Source organism: Malus sylvestris, chromosome 5, assembly GCF_916048215.2.
Source record: "Malus sylvestris chromosome 5, drMalSylv7.2, whole genome shotgun sequence".
Taxonomy (NCBI): domain Eukaryota; kingdom Viridiplantae; phylum Streptophyta; class Magnoliopsida; order Rosales; family Rosaceae; genus Malus; species Malus sylvestris.
The window spans coordinates 13,251,801-13,276,730 of NC_062264.1; the positions used below are offsets into that span (position 1 = coordinate 13,251,801).

At 37.4% G+C, this 24,930-nt stretch overlaps 1 protein-coding gene and 1 pseudogene across 1 annotated transcript; one reads left to right on the forward strand and one right to left on the reverse strand.

Annotated features, from left to right (window-relative positions):
* Window positions 1-301: 301 nt before the first annotated feature.
* LOC126621916 (BURP domain-containing protein 11-like) lies at window positions 302-2,840 on the forward strand (annotated as a pseudogene).
* An 831-nt stretch (window positions 2,841-3,671) lies between these two features.
* Window positions 3,672-22,231, reverse strand: LOC126621915 (phosphatidylinositol 4-kinase alpha 1-like). The gene is made up of 26 exons (XM_050290538.1): window positions 20,961-22,231; window positions 20,460-20,801; window positions 20,198-20,359; window positions 19,662-19,832; window positions 19,371-19,529; window positions 19,154-19,281; window positions 18,660-18,966; window positions 17,167-17,335; window positions 16,773-16,990; window positions 16,476-16,634; window positions 16,191-16,373; window positions 13,972-14,502; window positions 13,520-13,879; window positions 12,709-12,923; window positions 10,877-11,063; window positions 10,574-10,710; window positions 10,303-10,456; window positions 9,299-9,565; window positions 8,121-8,198; window positions 7,931-7,981; window positions 6,752-6,924; window positions 6,392-6,587; window positions 6,015-6,155; window positions 4,709-4,917; window positions 4,293-4,454; window positions 3,672-4,168 (listed from the first exon to the last, which is right to left on the reverse strand). The coding sequence occupies exons 1-26, from the start codon at window positions 21,936-21,938 to the stop codon at window positions 3,910-3,912; spliced, it is 6,096 nt and encodes a 2,031-aa protein (XP_050146495.1). The 5' UTR covers window positions 21,939-22,231; the 3' UTR covers window positions 3,672-3,909.
* Window positions 22,232-24,930: the final 2,699 nt, after the last annotated feature.

Consider the following 24,930-nt stretch of genomic DNA (forward strand, 5'->3'; position numbering starts at 1 on the left):
AAAGAATTTTTTTACTAATAAAGAATACTCATTCAAAGACACTTTACATTTCCCATCATATAGTTCCCAAAGTATGGTCTTTTTTAAATCTCTGTGAGTGTGATTAGTTGCCATCATTATTTACTTATAAAATACGACCACCGAATAAGGGGGGAAATGTCAAGTCATGCCTATGGTTGCATTATATTTATCCTTTCAGATAAGAATGATTATCAATTAAATTAAAATAAATTAATACCAGTGAAACCTCTCAGTGCTTATAAAAAGCCCTTAAACACCCTCACTAGGAGTACGAGGAGAAAAATCTCAAAGTAGAGAAATATGGCCTCTCGATTCATCATCTTTTGTCTTCTGTTTGTTTTGGTAATACCTTTAACACCTCACCAAAGCGTCCTACTGTTCTATCTTAATTAATTTCATGCAGATGGCGCATTATCATAGTAACGGAAAGTAATCATGTCTATGCACTATGGTGTGGGTTTAATCCCCACCTATTTCTGGTTTTATTAACAGAAATTTTTGTTAACTGTTATAGGCAACTGTTGTATTCATTTTTGTCTATGCACTATGTTGTATTCATTTTTACGTTAAATATATTTCTAAATATTTCATGAAATATAATTTCTAATATTTATAATTTTTATTTGTCTCAAATTTTCCATTGAAAATTTATTTGCAAATAATAAAAATGAAAGCGGATAAAGCCTATGGTCTTGATTGATAGAACAGAACATTCCAAAATAACCTTCATATTTAAGCCCTATAGCCATATACAAAAATAAATAAATACATAAAGAGTGATCAGCAGCAACATTAGGTCTTCATTTTTTCCTCTTTTCGTTTTAACAGGAGTCACTGAGTCAGAAACTTTATTTCTCGAGTTTCTTGAATATGTGAATATGTACTTGTTTATTAACCATTTTATAGACAGTACTCCAAGAGCATAGTAAATTTTAACCATATATATCGCTGAGGTTTATTCTCATCTCAATTATAAATATAAGTTACCAACTAACTTTTGATCTATTAGTAATTGTATGCACATATTTTATGTGAGTTTATAACCTATTATTAAATGTATTTTTGTAAATATTGTATTGTTTGTTAAAATGAATCTCGAGGCTCAAGATATATAGAAAAAATAAATGGATATATAGAAAAAAAAATCATATTTCTTGTTATTCTAAAGCAGTGTCGTTATGCCACTGGAGCAAGGGATGTAGTTAAACAACAATACAAAATTGGGTATGGAGCTACAAAAAGCATGAAAGAAGTGGAGGTAAGTGATTACACAACGAACTTCATACATTACTAAGATTATGATCACATGATCCTTACATAACTAAATTTTAACTACAGGACCTTCCTAATTACATAACAAATTATGGAAACAAACAAGGCATAATAGGAAATGGAGCTACAAAAAGCATGAAAGAAGTGGAGGTAAGTGATTACACAACTAACTTTATACATTACTAAGATTCATCACTTGACCCTTAACTAACTTTTAACTACAGGACCTTCCCAATTACATAACAAATTATGGAAACAAACAAGGTAGAAAGGGAATTGGAGCTACAAAAAGCATGAAAGAAGTGGAGGTAAATGAAGACACAAGTAATTTTATACATTACTAAGATTAATCATATGATCCTTACATAACTAACTTTTAACTACAGGACATTCCCAATTACATAACAAATTATGGAGGCAGAAAAGGAGCTATGACTCCTTACACAATGAGTTATGCAACCAAAGAAGAAGTCGAGACTCCTTATACAATGAGTTACGCTACCAAAGAAGAAGTCCAGACTCCGTACACAATGAATTATGCAACTAAGGAAAGCAAAAAGGAAGTTAAAACTCCTTACACAATGAGTTATGCAGCCAAAGAAGAAGTCGAGACTCCTTACAAAATGAGTTATGGAACAGAAGAAGTTGAGCCTTCTCATGAGCATGTTCATATTCATATGCATCCACAATCTCAACCTCACATGGATCACAATGAAGCATCCAAGCAAGGATTTTTCACGTTCGATGATTTACACTGCGGTATGAGAATGCCTCTCCACTTTCCCAACCAAGAACATTCTCGTTTCCTGCCTAAAGAAGTAGCTGATTCCATCCCATTCTCAACACCACATATCCCACAAATTCGTCAACTCTTCTCAATCCCACAAGGTTCTCAAGAAGCGAAGAATGTCGCATATGCACTTGAACAATGTGAGATGAAACCCATCACGGGTGAGACGAAGTTTTGTGCCACTTCACTGGAGTCCATGACAAATTTTGTTACCAAGATCATCGGTTCAGGTGTTCGCTTCAACATTCTCTCAACCGAGCACCCCACAACATCAACATCCATCACACAAAGGTACACTATCTTAGAAGAGCCTAAACAAGTTTTGGCTTCCAAAATGGTTTTTTGCCATCCATTGGCCTATCCTTATGCAGTGTTCTTCTGCCACCATTTTGAGAGAGACACCAAGTTCTTCAAGGTTAAACTTGGAGGTGAGAATGGTGATAAGGTTCAAGCTGTAGCTGTTTGCCACATGGACACTTCTGATTGGGACCCTGCCCACGACTTGTTTGCCCTTCTTGGAATTAAAGCTAGCGCTTCATCTCCAGTTTGCCATTTCTTGCCGGAAAATCATCTAGTTTGGATCCCATCACCTGCAACATCAGCTATCTGAGTACGTAGCGATTCTGTTGGATCTTGGTTCTGTGTATCATACCGTATCGTGCGTGTAAAATAACGATCCATCACCAAGTTGTGGTAGTATGGTCGAGCATTCATGCCAGTGTTTTCGTATTATCAATCTACTTTGTATTTTGCTGTTTGTATCATTAAGTTGAAACTCTTTAAACATTGGACCAAGAAATGTTTGGTTTGAACTTGAGATCATTTTGCACTCATCGTAAAACTACGATCTACTTAAATATATCAATATTTGACCAACTTAGAAAAGAGTACAACATAAAGGGATCATTTTCTTATCATGGTGGGTGTTATTTGCTAGGAGATATGGAAGGAAAGGTGCAATGCTTATGTTCAGGAAGGACCCTGATACCACAGCTACGCTGAAGGGATCATCTCCCGCTCTGTAGCGAAGAGGCTTGAGCATCATTGCAGAGAGACGAGAGCTTCTGCTACCACAAGAAGAAATGCCATTTGGACCCTTCCCACACCCGCTTTTGTTAAAATAAATGTAGATGGTGAATGGAGATCATCTTGCGAGGCTGGCCTGGGCGTTGTCATACGAGATTGGGAGGGATCCTTTTGGGAGGCGAACGCTGCCATCTCCTCAGATCATCTGTTAAGGAAACTGAGGCAGAGGAAGCACTTTCAAGGCAGGTATTAGATAAAGACATGGATTTGCAGAACATCATGTTGAAAGTGATTCCAAAGTTATTGTCTTGAAGAAGTCAGTTAAAAAGCACATGCAAAATTTACCCTACTACGGAGGAGATTTGGAGGTTATCTTCATCCTTAGCTCCAGTTCAATGGACTTGGATTCATAAAGAGATCGGTGAGTAAATTGCTAAATGGTAGGAGTGAGAGAGATCGGTGAGAATTGAGCCCACACCAAAATGCATAGGCATTTTTGTTTACTGCAACTGCAGTAAAGCACCGTCTGCAACTTCCCTAATTCGTTTGCATCTTTAAAACCTGGAAGCAACAGAGTTTGAACTCCATTAATAAAATAATAACTACAAACTGTATTTTTACAAACCTCACGAGGATCTCCATCCATAGAATAAAATGATTTCGATTTCACGCCTCTCCAAGAGTCCTCTCAACACTATAAAGTGGAGATTCCTCCGTAAAAAAATTACGACGACGAAAATTACTATAACACTACAGGCATATCATGTACATTTGTAAAACAAGCTCCAAACATCTCCTTTTTACTTCTCGATGCCCTGCTGCAGATACTGTATCAAGTCGTACCCAGCGGTCGTCCATTTGTTGTAGGCATCTGTGCACACATGGATCATAAAATTGGCCGCCTCACGCTCACTCATCTCTGGATGAAATCTCTTACGAAGATTTCCAATAGGGTCACCGCGGCTGAAGCAAGGCAACCCACTGTCTAGCATTAACGACACTGTGTTGATGATCCCATCCATGTATCGGCGGGCAGCAAGGTACCCTTTAACGCACAAGCTGTGGATGGTTTACATAGAACGTAACACACGTTTAAACTTCTAGCCAAAAAGAATCAACATAAAAATATTATCCAGAAACATCGTGAGGAAAAAGAAACCAAAAGGGACAAACCCCTTCCTACCTCACAAATTGGTTCCATGTATCGCTCTTCATAACCCCAGAAGGGTCTAATAATTGTGTCATCTCATGGCTGAGCTTAAAGTGTGCACTTTCAAAGCGCATGTTTCCACCCGGTGAAGTTTCCAAGATGAAACCAAAATCAATATGAACAAGCCTTCCCACGCTGCATTAGCAGGCATGTCGACATCAGTTTCAGATCAATCCTTACTTTCACAAATTGTATACCTTACATGTTTCAAGTATAGCATTTGGAAGTGGCTAATAATACATGAGTGGTTTGAAGGTCAGTTTTTGAGTTTGCTATGCTTGTACCATATGTGCTGGGTGCCTACGTCTCTCAGTCCTTCCAAACACAAATTTGACAAAAAAGAACAAATAAGAAAATAAAAAAGTAAAAGGCTGGTTCGAAGATCGTACTTGTCAAACAGAAGATTCCCATTGTGTCGATCCTTTGGTTGAAGTAAAAGGCTGGCAACTGCATAACCAGCACTACTAATGATGAAGTTTTCGCGGGCAGCTTCAAAGCTGGCAGACCCAACAGGTCCATAATCCTGTTGAAAAATCTCAAACAAACCACCATCCGTAGTTTCACCCATCTGACTTCTGCTCCGTGCATTAGGTACAACCTGCAATAAAAAAATATATTACGAAAGAAACCAAATGTGCCCGTACTACTATAATCAGCCATTTAGCTCAAGGGAAGAAGCTTGGGGAGATCATATCACCCAACTTAAGACATTCCTTGGAATGGAAATTACAACGTCAGATTACCCTTTCGAATCTACCACTCGATGCAATTGCATTCATAATTCACACAGTAGAGCTGAAGATATGAATGTCTAGTAAATCAAAATTCAATATTAATTGGCTAAGTGATACAATCGATGTTGGAGTTTCTACTTTTGGTTGGCTTGAGCCTTAAAATGTCTATAACTTGTGCTATTCCAGCATAAACACATAAAACCTTGATGAAAGTAGTTGTAGGCAATCAATCTAAAACCCATGCTTAAAATATCCAGATTTGACCCCTACTTCAGAAAATTTTGTACCAAAGCACAAAAACAAAGAGACTTTCCACCAGTAGATTACCAAACAGACAAGAAAAATATTGCAGCCCTTCAAATCCCTCAAACAACCATTGGGCCTAGCCTCGTGGCAGGAAAAGACTTGATCCCCGATTTCTCTTCTGACAGCAAAAATGTTTTAGTTTACAAACTAGTTGGAGGATAATATAAAATGGAAAAAGCGGCTCCACTATTTTCTTCCTTTTATGTTCATGAGGCAGATAAAAACAAAATATTATCCGGATAAGATTCTTAAAAACCATTGCTGATACATTAGGCAACAGCTAGCTTCAAGGAAAGACACATTTTTTTCAACTGCTTTCTACAAATACTGTAGTATTTAACTATATGCCAAAGCCAAATCATTAAAAGAAATAAATCAAATGTAGCCAGAACCTTGTTAGATGTGAATAACCGTGTGTTCATTCAGGGGACACTTTATCCGCCACATTGTATCTCTTTTATCAATAAAACCTGTGTTTCTCATATAAAAAAAGTAGTCTGAACATTGCCTAGCACACCCAAATAATGAAACTGGAAAATGAACTGGACTGTAAAATCTAAAGCTTCACATGGAATCGTGTAAATTGAAGAATAAGATCTCTCAGCAAAATAGCAGGCATGCAGGACCCTAAAAAGTAGTTGACAAAGATCCAAACCTCAATAATGCCTCTCTCTGGGCCAGTTGGGAGAACACCATACGGAAACAAATAAAGATTAATTCCAACTGCTTCAAATATGTCTCTCAACAGGGAAATCACTTGAAGAGCAAGAACATCCTGGCGGCAATCATCTCCAACCTTCAAGAAAGGGAGCTCCGTTAAGCCATGAAATAAGAAAAAACTTGAACATTTCTAATATTTCAAATTTTCATAGGAATAAATAAGAGGTCACAAGTTTAAAAATCCTGAGACTAATTGTCTGCATCATGTAACTTCTTTATCCATCATATCCCATAGTACAAACTAAACAACATAAGCAGCCTTTCAACCATACATGGGTCTAATCAATTTGAGATGTAAGTGGATAAGCTTACCTTGAAAATACAAGCTTGTGGTTTTACATCACTGCGGTCCCCAACCCGATCGACAACATTAAATGTTATCATTATAGGAACTTTTGCTGCAGATTGCAAGGGTATTCCACTATCTACCTGAATTCCCCTTACAAGCTTGGTAGGAGCAGTTGGCAAATAGAGATCCTCTCCCTCAACTTCAATTTTCTCCAACTCTCTGTTTAAGCAGATTGCATATTAGCATCAACAGCATACACAGACACACACATATATGCACACTATATGCACACATGTGCTTATGTGTGTGTATATTTATAAATTATGAGCTCAAGCATCCAAAGACCATTTTTATAGAAAAAATTCCACACATTACAAGTATACCTCCGGATACCAGCTCGGCGTTCTTCCTTCGGAAGCGGAAAGAGTACACCGGAAATAGATGTAACCTTGTCAAAGAAATCAAATTCTCTTTGAAAAATATCAAGTGCCTTGGGACTGAAACCATCAATGATATGCTGTCTAACATGAGGCAACAACTCTTGAAACGAACTATTCTGAAAAGGAAGCATCAATTAATTCAAGTTATTCAACAACAAAAGATGAAGAAACCCAGACCATGTGAACTCATGTGAATATTCAATTTACTTAAGACCTTTTAAAAAAGTTTGTACAGTTGATACAAAATGATGCAAACATATCTTAGCTTGTACTGTTCTATACACACGAAGATCAGATATACATGCTGAACGGAATTACAATTTTTTCTGGTGACACAATGGTTTTTGATAATGGACTCTGCAGTTCTGGATTTTTATTTTAAAAATAAAAAATGATAACACATCAAAGTGGTATACAAACTTCTTGTTCCACGACTACACATATTGAACCGAATTAAAATTAATTGGAGATGCTTCCAACTAGATTATAAGTCCAATGCAAAAGTTTAATCCAAGTAATGTTGTGATTTTCTACACAAAATGCAAGAAATTGGTTCTTGAAAATTCATACTGACCGTCCCTTCAGCGATTCAGAATGCAGGGATGACCTAAAATATAATAATGCACTATCTATCACCAATCACCATAAATTCACTTATTAACTCATGAACTGCATTTGACCCATGGTCACCAACAGTTACTGCCTCTGAGAACAATAGAAAGCTATTACAGAAAATGATGCAAACCTTTTACTGAAGATATTCCATTCCTATAAGACTAAGTATCATTGCAAATATTTAGTAAAACTCCTAGGCAGATACTAGTACATGACAGCATACCGTGTAGCGGATACCCCGTTTCTATGCATATCTTAATTTATACTCAAATATGACTTTATGATATCATTTCTCATATATTCTCTAGATTTAACAGTGCAATGCTGACTGTCTTCAGCACAATTCCAACCAAAAGACTCAAAACTTTAAATATTAGTTATCAACTTTCCAACATAGAATCAAATTCCTTGGTATCACAAACAAAACTTTAAATATGCCCAAAATTTTGGTTGCCAATTGACAGCATGTAATGAAAACGCAAGGCCATTCTCAGATTGTAGGCATACCTTCACAGGGACGTCATCTTTTCTTTCTGATTCTGGAACAGATGTCTCACCCTGCCATTAATACACACAATCAAATTTTCTTAAAAAGATATGCATGTGGACTTTCATGTGTGTGCGCACATCTGTGTGTGTGTATGACAGAGACGGAGGAAGGAAGGAAGTAGATTAGTTTCACAGAATCAGGCTTCACCTGTAAGTGCCAGATTAAAATATGGGCAAAGATATCACTTCTTTGAGCTGCTCTAAGCAGATAGCCTTCTACTAACCTCTGCAAAACGAATTAAGTAGAGATCAGATATATAAAGAAAGACTTGCAAAGAGCTACACGGAATGTGTGGAACAATGGTCTATGATGATTGCACCTCCAGACTGTGTGGTCAAATTAAGGATCCTCAACCTTAGTCCTACCAACCAATTACCCAATCAACTTTTATAGAAAATAATAGAGGCAAATCGCATTATAAAATAATTAAAAATATATAAACACAAAGAAATTAGCTGTAAAATTAAAATAAAAATAAAATGCATAAAAATTATAGCAGTAATAATAAATAACAACTGGGAAAGTTGAATTAAATTGGTGGTTGATCAGGAATCCCTTCTACCGTTGATCAGAGATTTCTCAATGAACAATATGAATCGGAGTTTGGAAGGAGTCGTCGACCAGCAGTGGATAGAAGAGGATTTATTCAATCACATAGTTTGGGCTCCTAGAATATGGCACCTTGGGGCTTTCGATTGATTGCATCCAAAGGCCCAATGAATTGGGATTTCCCTATTGGGTCAAGTCATTTCGGAGCAAGCGGATCTTTTATGATGAATTGAGAAACAAACTTATGATCTTAAGGATCTTGTCTTGACTGGACAGTATTCATTTCACTCATTAGAAACTCCTCAAAGTTGTATTACTATTATTATTATAAAGGACATAAGTCTACATATAAAACAAGAAAACACAGTTTTATTGGTTTTCTGATACATGCAATAACCACATTAAATGTTTCAGAACTGTGATATTTTTAGTTGTGTACTTAAAATTGCCCAAACATAAATGGCACAAGGCACAATTTTTTAGTAAGGACCGCTGAAGTTCACCCCAATATGAATAGAACAACCATACATCTTATCTTCAGGTCAATAAAAAAGAATCCTACACTTGGCTGTTTTATTAGGAGTATATGGTATGAGACTAAGAAGTCAAGGATTCTAAAAACTTGATTGGGCATTTGATAAGATTGAAGAATGATATACAATAAAGTAAAACTGAGTTTTAGCTATGCAAATAAACTTTCCAATTGCATCCCAAATACAAAACTAATGAAAACAAATGTAGCTAAAGGAATAAATTCAAAACTTCTATTAACTCACCTCATCATCATATCGCAGAGCCTGCACTAGCTGTGGCATGAAGAAAGTTACTCGGTCTGGAGGATAAGACTCCAAAACCCTAAGAACGTATGCCATGACACGAGGATGACCCTTATATGCAGGAATAAGGAACTCTAGAGCTTGTGTAATTGAGCAAGCAGCCCAATGTGGCAATTGTTGCAAAAGTGCCGAATTTTCATCAACTGCTTTTGGGGTCACAAAATACGGCAATGCTTCAGGAATGGAGCGGATATCCAAGATATGCGACTGCAAAAAAACCCAGTTTAATCAAGATGTAATAATGTACAACATCCCAGGAGCAACAAATGGGAATATGATTGGTATCAAATATCAGTAAAGAAATTATAACAAAAGCAAATTTATTGTAACTGAGTATTCCCACCTCCTAATTGTATTCAAAAGGACAGATTTTTTGGACTCAGATAATAATGTTTTCAACTAAAAGGGTGCCTTGGCTCATTTTTAACAAGCCTGAACAACATGATGGGGACATGCAGACATCCCTGCCTAAGAGGCAATTTGTATACTATAGTGTGTGCGGGCGTGCGTGCGGGCGTATGTACACATGAATGTATATGAGTTACATGTATTCATATACATATATAAGGCAAAGGATAAGTACGGGAATGTTTCTCAAAATTACCGTAGCACCCCTTCCTCCTACCACTTAAGAAAACATTACACCAATAGCAACAGATTAGCGATGCTTAAGACACATAAGATGTGACTAACCGTTGTGATAATACCCAGCAAGAATGCAGTTAGGTCAGTCAGAATTTAAACCATAAACAACAAATTGTTCTGTTAATAAGCAGTCTCTTCTTATGACCTCTGGAAATCTGAACAGATGCATGCATAATGTCTCATAAGTTATATTTTCCACACGAAAAGTATTTAAGACATGCATATAATTATCCTAGCTTAACTAATATGCAACATCCCAAATTTACCATTCCTACTCTCCTGACTACTAACAAACATACCTGAACCAACTGGGTAACTTCAGCCTTCAAAAATGTGTTTGTTGGGAACCTTGAGGCCAAGGATAAAGCAATTCGAGGATCTACAGCAAAAGCGGTCCTAGCATGCTCAACCCATTTATCCGAACTAATTTTTTGCCGTGAAGAGGCACTCTCCCTGAGAATAACAGGAAATTCAAAAGCAGTATGTTAACTTTTACATGGAACCATGGGTATTAAGAAAAGGTTCCAAGTCCTTTATGAAGTGATGAATAATGTGCCAACAAAATTGTACTTTGTATTAGTTGGTTGCGACCAAACTTCAAGCCTGTCAGCCTCGTGCTGGCATAACATCAAAAGGAGCTGCTTCCGTTTTTCTCTTCCCACAGCATAGTTCTCCATTTGACCCCAGACAGGATGATATTGATCGTTCTGCATGTATTAAGTGACTTTACAGATATATTGCAGAAAAACCTTATGGAACCCAGTAATAGGGAAAATAAAATAAGAATGCATTAGACATCCTGTTCATGAAGAAGAATCATTAAATCCAAACTCTACTGGCAGAAACCTTGCACTGAAAACATAGCCATCTTACCGCATCAACCAAAGTGGTCCCATTTTCTCGTCCACTCCCTTTTGAATCAGAATAGACTGCTGCATCTACTCGCTCATTTGAAAGGTAGTGGACAAATAAGGAGATGGATTGAGCTTCACTCTGAGAAAAATTCATATAGCTGGTATCATACCATTCAGGCTCATAGGCAAACCAACCCAAAGAGGTCCTGTAACATGCATCAAGAGAAAGTTTCAATCAAATGGGAAAATGTGAACATAATCAAGTTGAACAAGAATTCATTAAAAGCACACCTACTGACTTGGACAAGTATGCACACACGGTACATACGGTGTCAACCTATTACTGAATTAAGCACACAACCTTAATATGATAAATTTGATATCAATATTGGCAACAGAAAATATGCCAAAATGCTAAAGTATTTTCTTGCAACCAAATTCCTGTTTCTTTTTTCTCCAATTTTTTTTTTTTTTTTTTGGAGAAGGGGACAACTTTATAGCTAACAACACAAAACAAAACAATGAGTACCCAACTTCCTACTTAAGACCATCAACAATATAATTGGCCGAAGTTGCAGTCATGCACTACTGCAATGGAGTGGGTACGGATCAACAAGCAAATAAACAAACACCAGCTCCTACATAAACCTTCTAAATAATTTGGCATATTTGGCAGCCAATCCAGATAAAGGGGTAAACAGCACCTTCATTCATGAAGAAACCAAATAATTTCCAAGACACCAACACTATACAACGATCCACTCTGTTAGTTGCATGACAATGTGTTAGGTTGAACTAAGGATCCTAGTATTTGATCTACTGTATCTCAGCTTGTTTAACAGAAACCTCCACCATACAGACACTGTTTGCCATTATTTCCCATGATTTGTGGAAAAAAATACTTTCCAACTCCATCCTGTAGAGATTCCCCTCCTAAGATCCAAGATAGAATACTGACTTAATAAATAATCATTATTTGTATACTCTTCCAAAGATTATGTCAATTCCTGTAATTTTCAGATAATTACAAACTCGGGAAAATTAAGACAAGTTGAACCAATAGAGTAGCATAAACAAAGCATTTTTAACTCAGGGTTGTTTTTTATGGGAAACAAATTTTATGTAGAAAACATTAAATATAAACAGCAGACAAGAAGGCTGCAACTTGGAAAGCAAAAGTGAAAGAAGAAGGGAGCTTTAACGAAAAGCTCCCGGTACTGTTCACGTTAACGAAAAACCACATTTTTACACTAAAAAGTCAATCTTGGTACTATTCACTTTACCCTTTATTTTGTCCTTATCATTAAAACTCAAAGTTTTCAAGCCCTTTTCATTAGTTTTCCTAAAATCATAGAACCAAGTGTGCTGAAACACTAAACTTAAACCCAGAACACACATCCTAGTGTATAACAGCAGAATGCATTAATGCATATACAGTTGAGTTATTGATTTGTATTGAATCCAATTGATGGTACATATGGTTGCCTTGAACTCTAGTGAGAGAGAGAGTGAGTTGTATACATAAACGTCGATAGGCCATATGAATATCAATGAATAAGCGTTCATGTACATGAAGGCAAGAAATTGTGCTACAGGGACATACTACCACGAGAAATGATTTCCTGTTATCCCCATGTACTCCCCTGCTTATTTCTGGCCTTTGGATTGAACAAATCAAATGATAACCAAGCGCAGAAATAAGCAGGAGTGTATAAAAGGAGATAAGGGTTGTGCGTAAATCATTTACTTACTACTAAATGCAAGTAAAGGTGCCCTCTTATGATCAATAGTGTGTAAATAAATATAATAATTATGAATAAAATTCACAGCAAAAGACTAAAATGCAGTAACCTATATATCCGGTCTTCCAGCAACTGAAGCCCTGTTTTAAAGTTCTGCAAATTACGCTGGGATTGGCATGAGCAGAACTTCAGTCCAAGAAGCATGACAGTAAAAAATGTACCAGTAGCAGCAGGATGGCGCGAAAAATTCCAGGGAATCTTTGTTATCCCTTGCAACATTCGTCCAAGAAGTAAGAGCTGCTCAACACTGTTGTGTCGAACTACCTATACAGCCAATCAAAAAGAAAATACATAGGTGAGAACACATAAACCAGATAAGTGACACAAGACAGTATATAACTAAATGAGAACCATCTTTTAAGCGGTTATTTTTTCCACTGAGAATAAATTCCCCAACTGGAACACCATACATAAAAATAAAAATTAAAAACAAAATGATGTAGAACAAGATAGGGGTCGATTAAAGTGGCTACAATTAGAGAAAAGAAAATGGTAGACACTAGGCAAGAGACGATGCAAGAAAGAAAATTCAAGTCCAAACATCAATTATTTTATGATAAAATAAGGAGGCATAACGTTGGGATTTTCAGGTTGGATAAATAAGTTTCAGGAAAGTTTAAAGTTTTGGGTAAGTTTGTCTTTCCTTGTCCCATAAAAAACCAATGAAAAAGACAACAATTACATATACACCAATAGTTAGAAATAGTCATCCTGTAAGGCTTTTAGAATCGTTGAAGTTATCAGAAAACAGAAAATTATGATTCCCATATTCAAGTTCAAGCACATTATCAAATTACTAGGCAAATCTTTACTGCATAGTAGTTAATATTATTCGTGCATGAAATCAGTACAATCCTCACCTCAAAGCGATCCATGAAAAATCCAAGCCATAATCTATGAGCCATTATTTGCTCAACAGGATCAATTTCAGGCTGCGGTTCTGGCTCTCCAGGAGAAAGGTGAGGCCTTAATTTTGCTGCAGGGCCAGAATATTTCACATCAGATGCAAAGATACCACGTTTTGTATCAATGGTCCACAACCATGCATCAACAAGCTCCGCAAGGACTAGAGATCCCAGTTCAGGCGCAGCAGAAACTAACCAAGTCCAGACAAAAACGCCAGTTTCCATTGCATCAGGCGTGGAAATGTAAGCTGGACACCAACAGAGAAGACGGAGCAGTTGTGAGAAGCCCTCTACATTTGATTTTGAATTAGAGCCCTGGAATAGAAAAAGAAAAAACAAAATCAGATAATGAAACATAAAGGCTTAAGAATTGAGCAAGGATAAAAAAATAGATAGGACATGTTTACCAGATTTGACAGTAGTAATGCAGTTGCCTGAGAACAAATCTGGCGAAACTGAGACTTGTCCACTTCCACACCTTTTTCTGCAGAATTCACAAATTGCTGTAGTAAACGCACAAACTTTGTGAGCAAGATCCCATTAAATGAATCGTCCTCGGCTTGTGTCTGTTGACGAGGTCCTGAGATCAACCTTTGAAGGCCCGCACCAATACCAAATCCAGTTGGTGTCGTACCAGATTGAAATCCACCAATGCTGTTATACAAGCTTCTCATGCCAGCAATTTCTCCAGCATGGTTGCACTTAACTGTTGCACTAACTATGCCGGTACTGAGCACTTCCAAATTGAAGGCTTCTAATAGTTTCAAGTTTGCTCCTGATGCTGCAGCTGCAGCGGCCATTACTGCAGGAATATTAGCCGTTTGTAGGCCTTTCCAGCAATCAATTTTACCTGTACCAATCCGTATTTCTGATAAAAGAGATACAACATCAGTTGTATGCTGAGATCTTTGCCATGTGTTTGCTTTACAAAGCTTTTCCTGCAGTTGCAAATAAAAGAAAAGAACAGTGAAACAAAAAAAAAGACATAAAAATGAGGCTAAGAAGATGTTTGCTAAGCCCAAATGACGTGCAGGAATTAAAACACTCAAACATATATACGTCCCCTCGAGAAGTTTATAGTGTTCAGCATTCAATTCTAAGCGACTCAAAGACAAATTAATACACTTGAAAGACTCATATTATTGCACTTGCGAATTCTTAAGAAGATAATTCTACATGCCCAAAACATTGATCATGTGACAAAGAGACTCAAAGAAAACAAACAGTAACGGACTGAAAATGTGTAAATTGCACTAATAGAAAATGGAAGACTCAATCAAGCAGTGCTTCATATAGTCTTATATATCATAATTTGAACTTTGCTCCAACATCACAAATACTCCAAACTTTGCAATGCAAGGCAGTATATCATATGGAGAAGGCCCTGATACACCCAAGATCAGCCTCGACTTGTGTTGATTACTCCAGATTCTTATCCAGTTAACTTTACGGGAAGTTTGACTTTTGGATACGACATAAATACAGCACATGGTGCCACAAATACACATTAGGATATGAGTAGTGTCGTAAAATTCTTTTATATTAAAAAAAGGCCTAAGAGTATAATAATTAACAGGGCTATACAATTTGGAGATATCTTGGTTGTTCAATTCTTTTACAAAATATTATAATTTACAACTTCAATATGATAATGATGATTAGAATTTCTTAACTGTTATATCTGGATCTTACATTTTGGAGATATCTTATCGCACGGCATCGTATCATCGTCGTACATATTCATGAAACATGACCCTCAACAACTACCAACACCGGTAAGATTATATTTCTAGATTCAAATACATAATAATTTAACTAAAAGAAATTCATGTTGCTCAGCTACCATCCTTAGTGTACCTATCATATCACCTAACCACCTAAACGTTGACCAACTCAACTTCTTGGGTTGGATTTTAGTTTGTTATTTGTTCACCAAAATATATTTGGTTTCATTTCTTAAAATGTGTATTGAAATAAAAATGAATTAAGACTTCAAATGTTTAATCATCACTCATCAAACAGGTTGAATATGCTTTTTTCAGAATAAAAACAACGGAAGTACAATGCAGTGGACTAGAGTCCAACACTAAAGTTTCAGGTTGAGCATATTCACCACTTGTTTTGCAGTTATAAGATGTCAGTATGTATAATTCAATGATACGGTTTCAGTACTTCATTTTACTTTCAAAAAACAGCACCTAAAAATGTGCAGATACATTAACTGAACTTACAACTAAAACATGTACAAGTTGTATATTAAAAACACAATTAAAAAAGACATAATATCCTAAAAGCAGAATACTCTGAAGTGTATAAGATCTCTTGTAACAAGCACGAGTATAAGGTCATGGATAACTGATATGGGAACCTACAAATAAGAATATTACACCGAACTATCATACTTAAAGATCCATTTGATGTCAGTGTATGTCAGAAGAGAAAAAAAAAAGACTGCCCAAATGTCTAAAACCTTAAAGAAAAACAATTGTAGTTTAAGAGGAGGTTCTAACTGTCTAAAATTATATTATTTACCACTTTAGGACTGGAATACCACATGAATGCTCAGAGATTTGATACCAATAATAAACTTATACCGACTTCATAAATAGAAAGTACAGTGACCAACCTGGAGAAGACCCTGGCTAGAGCAAGGAGCATGTGAAAGTGATTTAACAATCCACTCCCGAACAATCTTTTGGTACAAAGAACGAACTGTCACCGCCCAAGCAGGATCATTGACAATAGTAGAAGGCGAATCATTATTAATTGAAAATAGCAGGGAATCAACACAAGATGAATTCCACAAGACCTGCATTCATATAGTTATGTTTCAACTTTACAGGGCAAGATTGATGACAATGAGAACTGGGAAATAATTGATATTAGAGTAACTTTACTAGTATAATCTTACCTGTGGACACCTATCTTTAAGCTGACTCAGCAAGTTCACAGCAACCTCCCGAATGTGTTCCTCTCTCTGTGACATGCTTTTGATGAGAAAGCAAGCATGGGTAGAAAGAGTAGATTCCCTAACCTCAGCTTCATTGCCTGTTTCAGATATTCGATCTTCCTAAACAGCAATAAGAACAGCAGACATGTGAGCACAGATACATACACACACGAAAGAAGAGCACAGATTGATTAAGTCAAGCCGATAAAAAAGGAAAAACTATTATTTCAGAAGCTTTATGAAAGAATAAAACCATACCAGCCACGACACTGCTGTTTCAAAAGCCCTATGCACAGTTGCCATCAAGCATTGGAAGACAGCGGGCACAAGATTTGGAGTTTTTAGGTATTCAAAAACACAACTGAATGCACTTCTAGAAGCAGCTGAACTAGTGCCACCATTGAGGATGCCACCATTGCTGCTGAATCGTATGATTTCCAAGAATGCTACTGCAAGAAGATAGGTAGCTTTCACACCTGCAAAGCATTCGAAGGTAATACTTTAATATTTGTGAGAAGAGTAACTATTAACAAAATCCAGGGATCCTATTTTTTGTAATATAAAAATCAAAATTGTGGACAGTTAATGAATACAGAGAATGTATATTTACGTCAGCAGTAAATAAGCACTAAGGAGTAAGAAATTTAATAACCTGATATAGTGTTCATTGCTGCAACATCAACTCGCCCTCCTAGAGCAGTAGAAAGAGCAGCTCTTTGGGCTAGAGCAGCTTTCTCATTCCCACTCCCTCGACGACTACCGGGATTGTAGAGAGCATTGAGTTCCAATTCATCTTCAAGCCATTTCACTGAGCTAACAACCTGAAATAGAGACATTATCATGTAAAATTTCACAAACAATCAGTTACAATCACATAAATATTTGCACTCATCCTAAGTCAGACAGAAGTTGAGTTCAATAAATCAGTGCAAAGGAAACTAGTAAAGACTGGGGGTAATCAGTCCCAGCAGACACAGATTAACATGGAACTATGACTGTCTAAACATCCTAAAGTACTTTTAACAGCAGACATGAGAGAGAAACAAGTAAGTAATTATTTGGGTTTAGGTGAATTCCCTGATATATTGAAGAGAATGTGTTGATTAAGAGTTAATATACTGTATATAGGTTTAGAGATAAAGAGATAGATAGCGTGTGTGTGTTTGTGTGAGTCCCATTAATCAAATCTTCCTTCAAAGCTTTTATTGCAAAAATCATCCTTGTGAAGATCATCCTTGTAGGAACGGTCTAGTTTTTAGTTTTAGATCTTTGTGCATAGATCATCCTCCGAAAAAATCATAAAAATCCAAAACCATTTAAACTCAATTAAATGTTTTCATTTTAGAGTTTTCTTCAATACCATGTTCGTCTATTTTTTTCGCAGGATTTAATGATTTCCAATGTGTGTAACTTTTTGCAAGGATGACCTTTGAACAATGAATTATAAGAAAACAGTTCGGATAATTGAAATGAAACACAGAGCAGTTCCCACATGGTGTCCCTCAAATAAAGTTATTTGAGGGACTCTCAATAGAAGGGGAATACATTTGCCTCGGTTGGGTTATGTGTAGTTGGAACCATTTAAAATAGTGGTTATACATCTGGTATGAGAGCATTAGATGTAAAACAACATGAAGACAAGAGATTCACTATTTTACATTATGTAGCATACTTCATGGGTTTTTAACTCCAGAATAGTAATTTTAAAAGGAAAAACTAAAATTTGGGGACATATCCTCGCAAAACACCAAATCAAAGCAAGAAGAAGGAAAAAAATTGAAGCAATTATGTTGCCTCACAAACCAGAAAGCATTCCCCCAAACTAACTTTCCATGTTAAGGAGACAACAGAAGAATATTCAATTTTAAATACATACACAGGACAAGCATCATCAACAAATGATTTCCTGTTTATGACAGAACCAGAGACAATTCACAGGCAATGCATAGTGTGTGTGTGTGTGTGTGTGTGTGTGTGTGTGTGTGTGTGTGTGTGTGTCAGAGAACGAGAGATTACTTTGGCACTACCATCCCAACAATAGAAAAAATAAATAAATCTAACAAGTGAAAGCACAGATAGCAAGTCCATAGTCACTTTTACAGCACAACATCAAGAGAAAGCAAAAATACTCCATTAAAATCTTACAAGTGGAGGTGTTCCTTGAGCAATTCGCTGAACAGCAGAAGACCACTGTGCACTCCACATGTATGGGCCACCCACAGCTTGTAGTGGAATAGTACCCATGCTTCCTACACTATTGAGTGAAGTGGAAAGTGGCTTTGCAGGTTGCTGAGCATTCTGTACGGGGGGTGCTAAGCCAAAAAGAGCAACATAGAACCACAGGTTGCGAAATAACTTTAAAAGTGAAGGCTCCACATCTCCTGTAGGATCAAAATCAGAACATATCTCAGCTACAGCGGGAAGTAGTGGTCCCAAAAAATCTCCTCCGCTCCTGCAAGAGTTTGATATCAGATAAAAATTTGAAACACAACTGTAATGAGAAAAGGAAATATTTTGAAAAAGTATCAAAATAAAAAATAAAAACTGCGAGTGCGGAAGTTGTAAATTAATTAAATTATAATTATATGAAAAACTCTAGAGCATGCAATCAGCAGATATATTATTTGAAAGATTTCTACCTTCCACTTTTGGATTCAGCAGCGAGGCCTACATCTGAACATAAAGACAGTAGACGGTGACGATAGTCTGAACGTAATTTAGCATTTGCAAGACCACTAGCAATCAGAAGAAATCCTGCAGGAAGAGTCTAGAATGTGATTGAACCAGTGAGAATCTGTTTTATATCAAGTCAAGCAATCAACAGTATCATGTGTAGTTTTGCTTAAGTATACAGACCTCAAGGCGCTCTGTTGTGGCTTCTGGTGGCACAGTTTTGCTTTCAGCAGATCCTAAACTTGAAAGTTTACTTAAGTAACTCCTTGTCATTAGAACAACAGTCTCCCGGTAGGACTTCTCAAAACCTAAACTTGCCATGCGTGATACAGCATCAAGGAGCTGTTGTACAGTACAATAAATAATTAAGAAACCATATAATTAAGCATTTTTTGCTAATCAAAGTTACTTTTTAAAGCTGTTTAAAGAGAAACCTATATAATAACATTTATGCCATAAAGACACATATTATACCCGAAGTCGCAATAAACTAGGACTCGAAGCATCGCCCTCTTCTAAGCTTTCAATAAATAGAGGTAATATCATGTCCACGACTTCAGACTTCTTAACAGCAACATTCAGATCGGCTAGCAAGCGTATAACATTAAGCTGCACAACAGGAAGTGCCTCTTTGTCTTTATCAACCTGATATTAGCAAGATTTATAAGAATTAGATTAAGTCAAGATAGATAGACAGAAAAAATTGAAGAAATTCATTACTTATATGGCACCACGGTTTGACATGCTAAGAAAAGGTACAGTGCCACTCTTTCGCGTATAATTTTTGTATGAAGAAAAACTCTTCCTCGCAAGAAGTACATACAAGAAAGGGAGAACCAATAATTTTGTTGAAAAGTATATGGTCAAACATAAAAGCATGTTTACATCTAGCATGTAGAGACATAAATTAAAATAAAGACAAAACAATACACTTTCAGATGCAAGTAAATGTTCATATGCGCATTATACATGTAAATCTGTTAATTAGAATCTTGTATGCAACAACCAACCTGTTCCTCATAGTCATTTCGTTGACGAATACTTGTAGCTAATCCCATTATGAATGTGTCAACTGGAGCACGCTCCTTGGTCCAACAAGATTCAATTATCTCACAACTTGTCTTCATCACACTCTCAAACGTTGCTCCCTGGCTGGTTGCCCAAGTATCAGCCTGTAAAATCATGTAGTAGAAAAGCAAAAGTAAATAAAGTGAAATTCCCTTTCACACTTCAGAATGATATTTAAAATTTAGCACAACTAAAAATATGCACCTGTGCGCATACAGTTAACACAACAGGTTTTAGGCGGATGAGCAAAATACGTAGTGCCTGGCCTCCACGCTTCACAGCAATTTGTGCAAGCCCAGATAGCAAAGAAGCAAAGAGCTCTTCACAAACTTTCATTTTCCGCCACACGGAGAGCAAACAGGCTTCAGAAGCATCCATCAACAATGCCAGAGTCTCATGTGCCAACTTCTTGGCTGATTTCATATCCGTATCATAGCAAGACAGGCAACTAAGAGTCAACTTGGCAGCAGCTTGATAAACTGACAGTTTCGTATTAATTCTCACTTTTAAAAGTGCCCCATGTTCAGTCCAATCCCGCTTTCTAATCTGCTCACAAGTAACAAATGACAAAAACAATCTCTTTTTTTTTTACATTTCTTTTGCTCATATAAACTCAATTCTAGTTTTTCACATTGACAGCACTGTAAAGCAGTAACTTCTCATTGCAAAAACCATATATTCAAAACTGTAACATTAAAACTTTACCTTCAGAAACACTGACATAGACTGTAGCTGCCTCTTTGCAATAAATCTGACCTGCTCCAAAAGCGCAGAATCAATGCGGACTTTATCCAAAATATGTGCTACCAATTTGAAAGCAATATCTTGCTTCTCCAAATTCTCAACAGATTCTTCCTCAAATGAAGAAACTTGCTGCCTAAGCATCACAGCTCCGCCTCCATCACCGAGACCGAAATTCACACCTAATTGATCAACACCACTCTTCCACACAATGCTGCTCCCATTCATCATCACCGACCCCCTTGATGATATACTACCTGATGAACCTGACACATTACTCGCCTCATTTCTGGGGCTGGAACCCTCATTCGCTTGGTAATGGTTTCCGTTCATTGGGGAGCTCTGTGCAGATGAGGTCTCCGAGTTCGCCCCAATACGCCTCGGTGTCACCGGGGACTGAACCACTGGTCCCGAAACCGCAAAATGATCAATAAGCATTGTAATCAACTTCTCAGCATCGGAAGGCAAAATTGGCGGGAAATGTTCCGACAGTGCCATGAGAAAAGCCCGAGAAATCCCTAAATCTTCGCCGCCACTGCTAATTGCCAAAACTATGACCTCACCAGTGAACCCAGCAATCTCTGTAGCAAAATCGGGAGACAATTCGGTGGCTTTAGAAACGTAACCCAAAAAATCGGAGAAGAAAGAAGCGATCGAGTCGTTTCCAAACGATTGGGGCCAAAACGACCGATTGAACGACGCGGGAACCGAGCGCAGGAACTCGAGAACCACCGATTTCGGGCGGAGATCGGCGGAATCGGGGCATTTGGAGATGAAGCGAGCGATGGCGAGCACGGCATTGAGCTGAATCCGCGAAACCCTCGGCGATCCGCCGAGAAGAAACTCTGGAGGCGGACAGCGGCCGCAAATCCACGAAAGCTTCTCGGTGAATTGCGCCGGGTGCTCCGCAATCAGATCGCACAGCTCGATCAACGCCTCCATTGCGATCGAATCCGAGAACAAAAACCAAAATCCGAAGAAACTCAAATTCCGTGACGAATTCGATCCAGCCTGAACAATGCTTGAAGCTCCTCAGGATTTCCGCCTCGGAGCTGGACTGGAAGGTTCCATGGCCGTACAATGCAGAAGAGAGAACGAGGAAATTAAAGGGAGGAGGGAGTTTCTGTGTGTGTCTGGTTCTGGAAATGTCCGATTCTTTTCTTTCTGTTTTTGGGCAATTGTGCTTCCTCCGATTTTGCTTTCTGTTTTTTCGGCGAATTCATTTTATTTTTTTTTAATTTCTTTGTTTTTGGTTTTTTGGGGGGGGGGCTCTTTTCTCTCGGCTCATTACATAAATTTCATTTTGCTATTTTTTTTCTTTATAAGATAATTTATTTTATACTTTTCTAGATTAAATATTTTTAAATTAAAGCGTTTTTACAAATTTTTTTTTTTGTCTAAAAATGAAGGTAGTTGGTGGCAACGTCTAAAATATCAATATTATCAGCGAAATATCGTCGATAATATCGTTTTTTTGCAACAGCGATATTTTCACAGTGTTCCACTTGATTATCGTGATAATATCGCTCTCTCTCTCCGTCATCGCAACGGCAGCCGAGGCTCCGTCGTCGTAGCTGCCAAGATCTACACCTCTCTGTGCAATCCTCTCTCTAGATCCCAAAACCCGATTGAGTTTGATGGATCATCCGCCTCATACAACCTAAAGTTTAGGCTGATGGTGCTCGCCGCCGTCGGGAGGTGAGAAAGGGAGGAGGAACGGTCCACAGGTGGTGATGGTGCTCGTCGAAGTGTGCGCCACTGTGGTGGAGGTCATGGTGGGCGTGGGTGTGGTGTGTCTGTGCTCCGCAAAGGAGAGTTGCAGAGATGGGGGGAGAAGAAACAATGAGAGGAATTAGGGAGAAGGTTCAAGGGATTGGGGAAGGGGCAAACACGGGGAAGTGGGGTGTGTGTGTCTGTCTACTTTGGGAAGGTGAGTTGCAGAGAAGAGATGGGGAGGAGAACCGGAGAAGAAACAAGGAAAGGGAGGGAGAAGGATCGAGATGTATGAGGGAATAGGGAGTGCAAAGAGAGAGAGAGCAAAATAAATCTTTGAGATTCTGAAAGGGCAAAGAAGAAGAAAGAGGTAAGGTGGACAGGGGCCTTGGGTGATGTGAATGATGTGAACAAGTAAGGTGGACAAGGGTCATCAGATGGTTTTAATTGAAACCACCCACACCCACTTGTGTGGGTTTTATATATATTTAAAAAGTTTGGGATATATATATGTTACATAAATTATAAATTATTTAGATAATATTTTTTTTTCTAGGTAAGCATATTATACATGTACATAAAACATTCGTATATGTATGTTCTTCTATAAGAAATAACATATTATTCAATAATTGTTTATATCTGATATAATAAATTTAATTAATTCATATAATATATAAGAAATTTACCTAAATCCGCCCAGGTCGACTAGGCGTCCGCCTAGACTCCGCCTAGCTGCCTAGGCGCTAGGCGCTAGCCCACCGCCCGACTAGCGCCTAACGCTTTTAGAACCTTGGCGTGTGTGTGGGAGTAGGGAGAAGAGAAAAGGATCGAGAGATCTGTGTGTGTGTGTGTGGGAGAAGGGAGAAGAGAGAATGATCGAGAGACTGAGGTCTTTGTGTGCTTGTGTGGGCTCTCGATCTCTGTGTGCATGTGTGGTGGCGTGTGAGAGTCTCTGACTCTGTGTGTGTGTGGTGGCGTGTGAGAAAAAAAAAACAGCATCCAAATAATTCAAAACCGTGTCTCTGACTCTCTGTCTCTAACTTTTGACAACTTTTGACAAGATAAAAAGTAATGGTGGTTTCATCAAGATTATAAATCACTCATGTATCTTACCATGCAATGTATAAAGTGTAAAATATTGTAGTAAATCATTATATATAAATGATTATGGTGTGTTTAATTTTTTTTTCATTAATTACTACATATTTTATATACTCACAATGTTTGCCAGTTCGCTGTATAATCAACTTAAATCAGTTAAATCCATCATGTAATGCATTTCCTTCTAATTTTTTTTTATAAACTAATAGATAATTGACTAAATAAACATTCTTCAAAGTTTCAATAAAAATTTCCAAGTTTTTCTTACAATTTCCGTGGTTTTTATTCAATTTTTATCAATATCGATAATATTCCGATATTTCCATCAATATTTCCGTAATTTTGGACTACCGATATTTCCGATATCATCGATATTTTATACCTTGGTTGGTGGCAAGCCAGTCAAGCAAACTCACCAGTTCGAAAACTTTCCACATTTTTTGTTTATTGAGGAGTCGCAGTCCGTGTCACTTCGTGCGGTTAAAGTTTTTATTAAACTTTATATTTTGAGTAGTCTTAATCTAAATGCTTTTTAAATTCATTTTTATGTCATACTCAATAATATTAATTAATTTATTGCTATTTCTATAAATTTTGATCCCTTCCTCAATTTGTTAATAATCAGTATATATCTAAAATATTTAAATTAAAATTGTTGAAAATTAGTTTGATCAAATCTTTAAGGATGTGTTTATTTGACCTTCTTAGAGGGAACTATACTAATTGTTAATGTAGTCTCATGTTTGGTCTGCACAAGGATTAGGTTTAATGGGATTAGATAGGACTCGCTCGGATTAACGACTTCGCTAAGAGTTCTTAGCCAAGAACCCCAAATTCGACCAAACTCGTAAGACCTTCTACGAGAGAGAACCTTGCCCATCTTGCAAGAGAGAGTCGTCGCATATCGCTCCCTCCTTGCCCTGCTCTGTTACGCCATGACTTGGCTCTCGGTGTTGGGGAAGATTCTGATCCAGCCTTGATGTTTTTGGACGTCGCTGCATCTATCAATCTCGGTCACAAAACACTTCAAAGTGTTGACGGTAGCCCACTGCGAATTTCATCGGTAACACCCGTCGATTATGTTCCTCCGTTGCTCTCTTATTCACCATTATTGCAA

What these genes read in the sequence shown, in the direction of transcription:
- LOC126621915 (XM_050290538.1), bottom strand. Translation starts at nt 21,938, where the DNA reads ATGGAGGCGTTGATCGAGCTGTGCGATCTGATTGCGGAGCACCCGGCG. An exon ending in AAACAGCAGTGTCGTGGCTG is followed by an intron (nt 16,635 to 16,772) that starts GTATGGTTTTAT and finishes ATTGCTGTTTAG; the next exon opens with GAAGATCGAATATCTGAAAC. An exon ending in GGGAATCTTCTGTTTGACAA is followed by an intron (nt 4,455 to 4,708) that starts GTACGATCTTCG and finishes CTGCTAATGCAG; the next exon opens with CGTGGGAAGGCTTGTTCATA.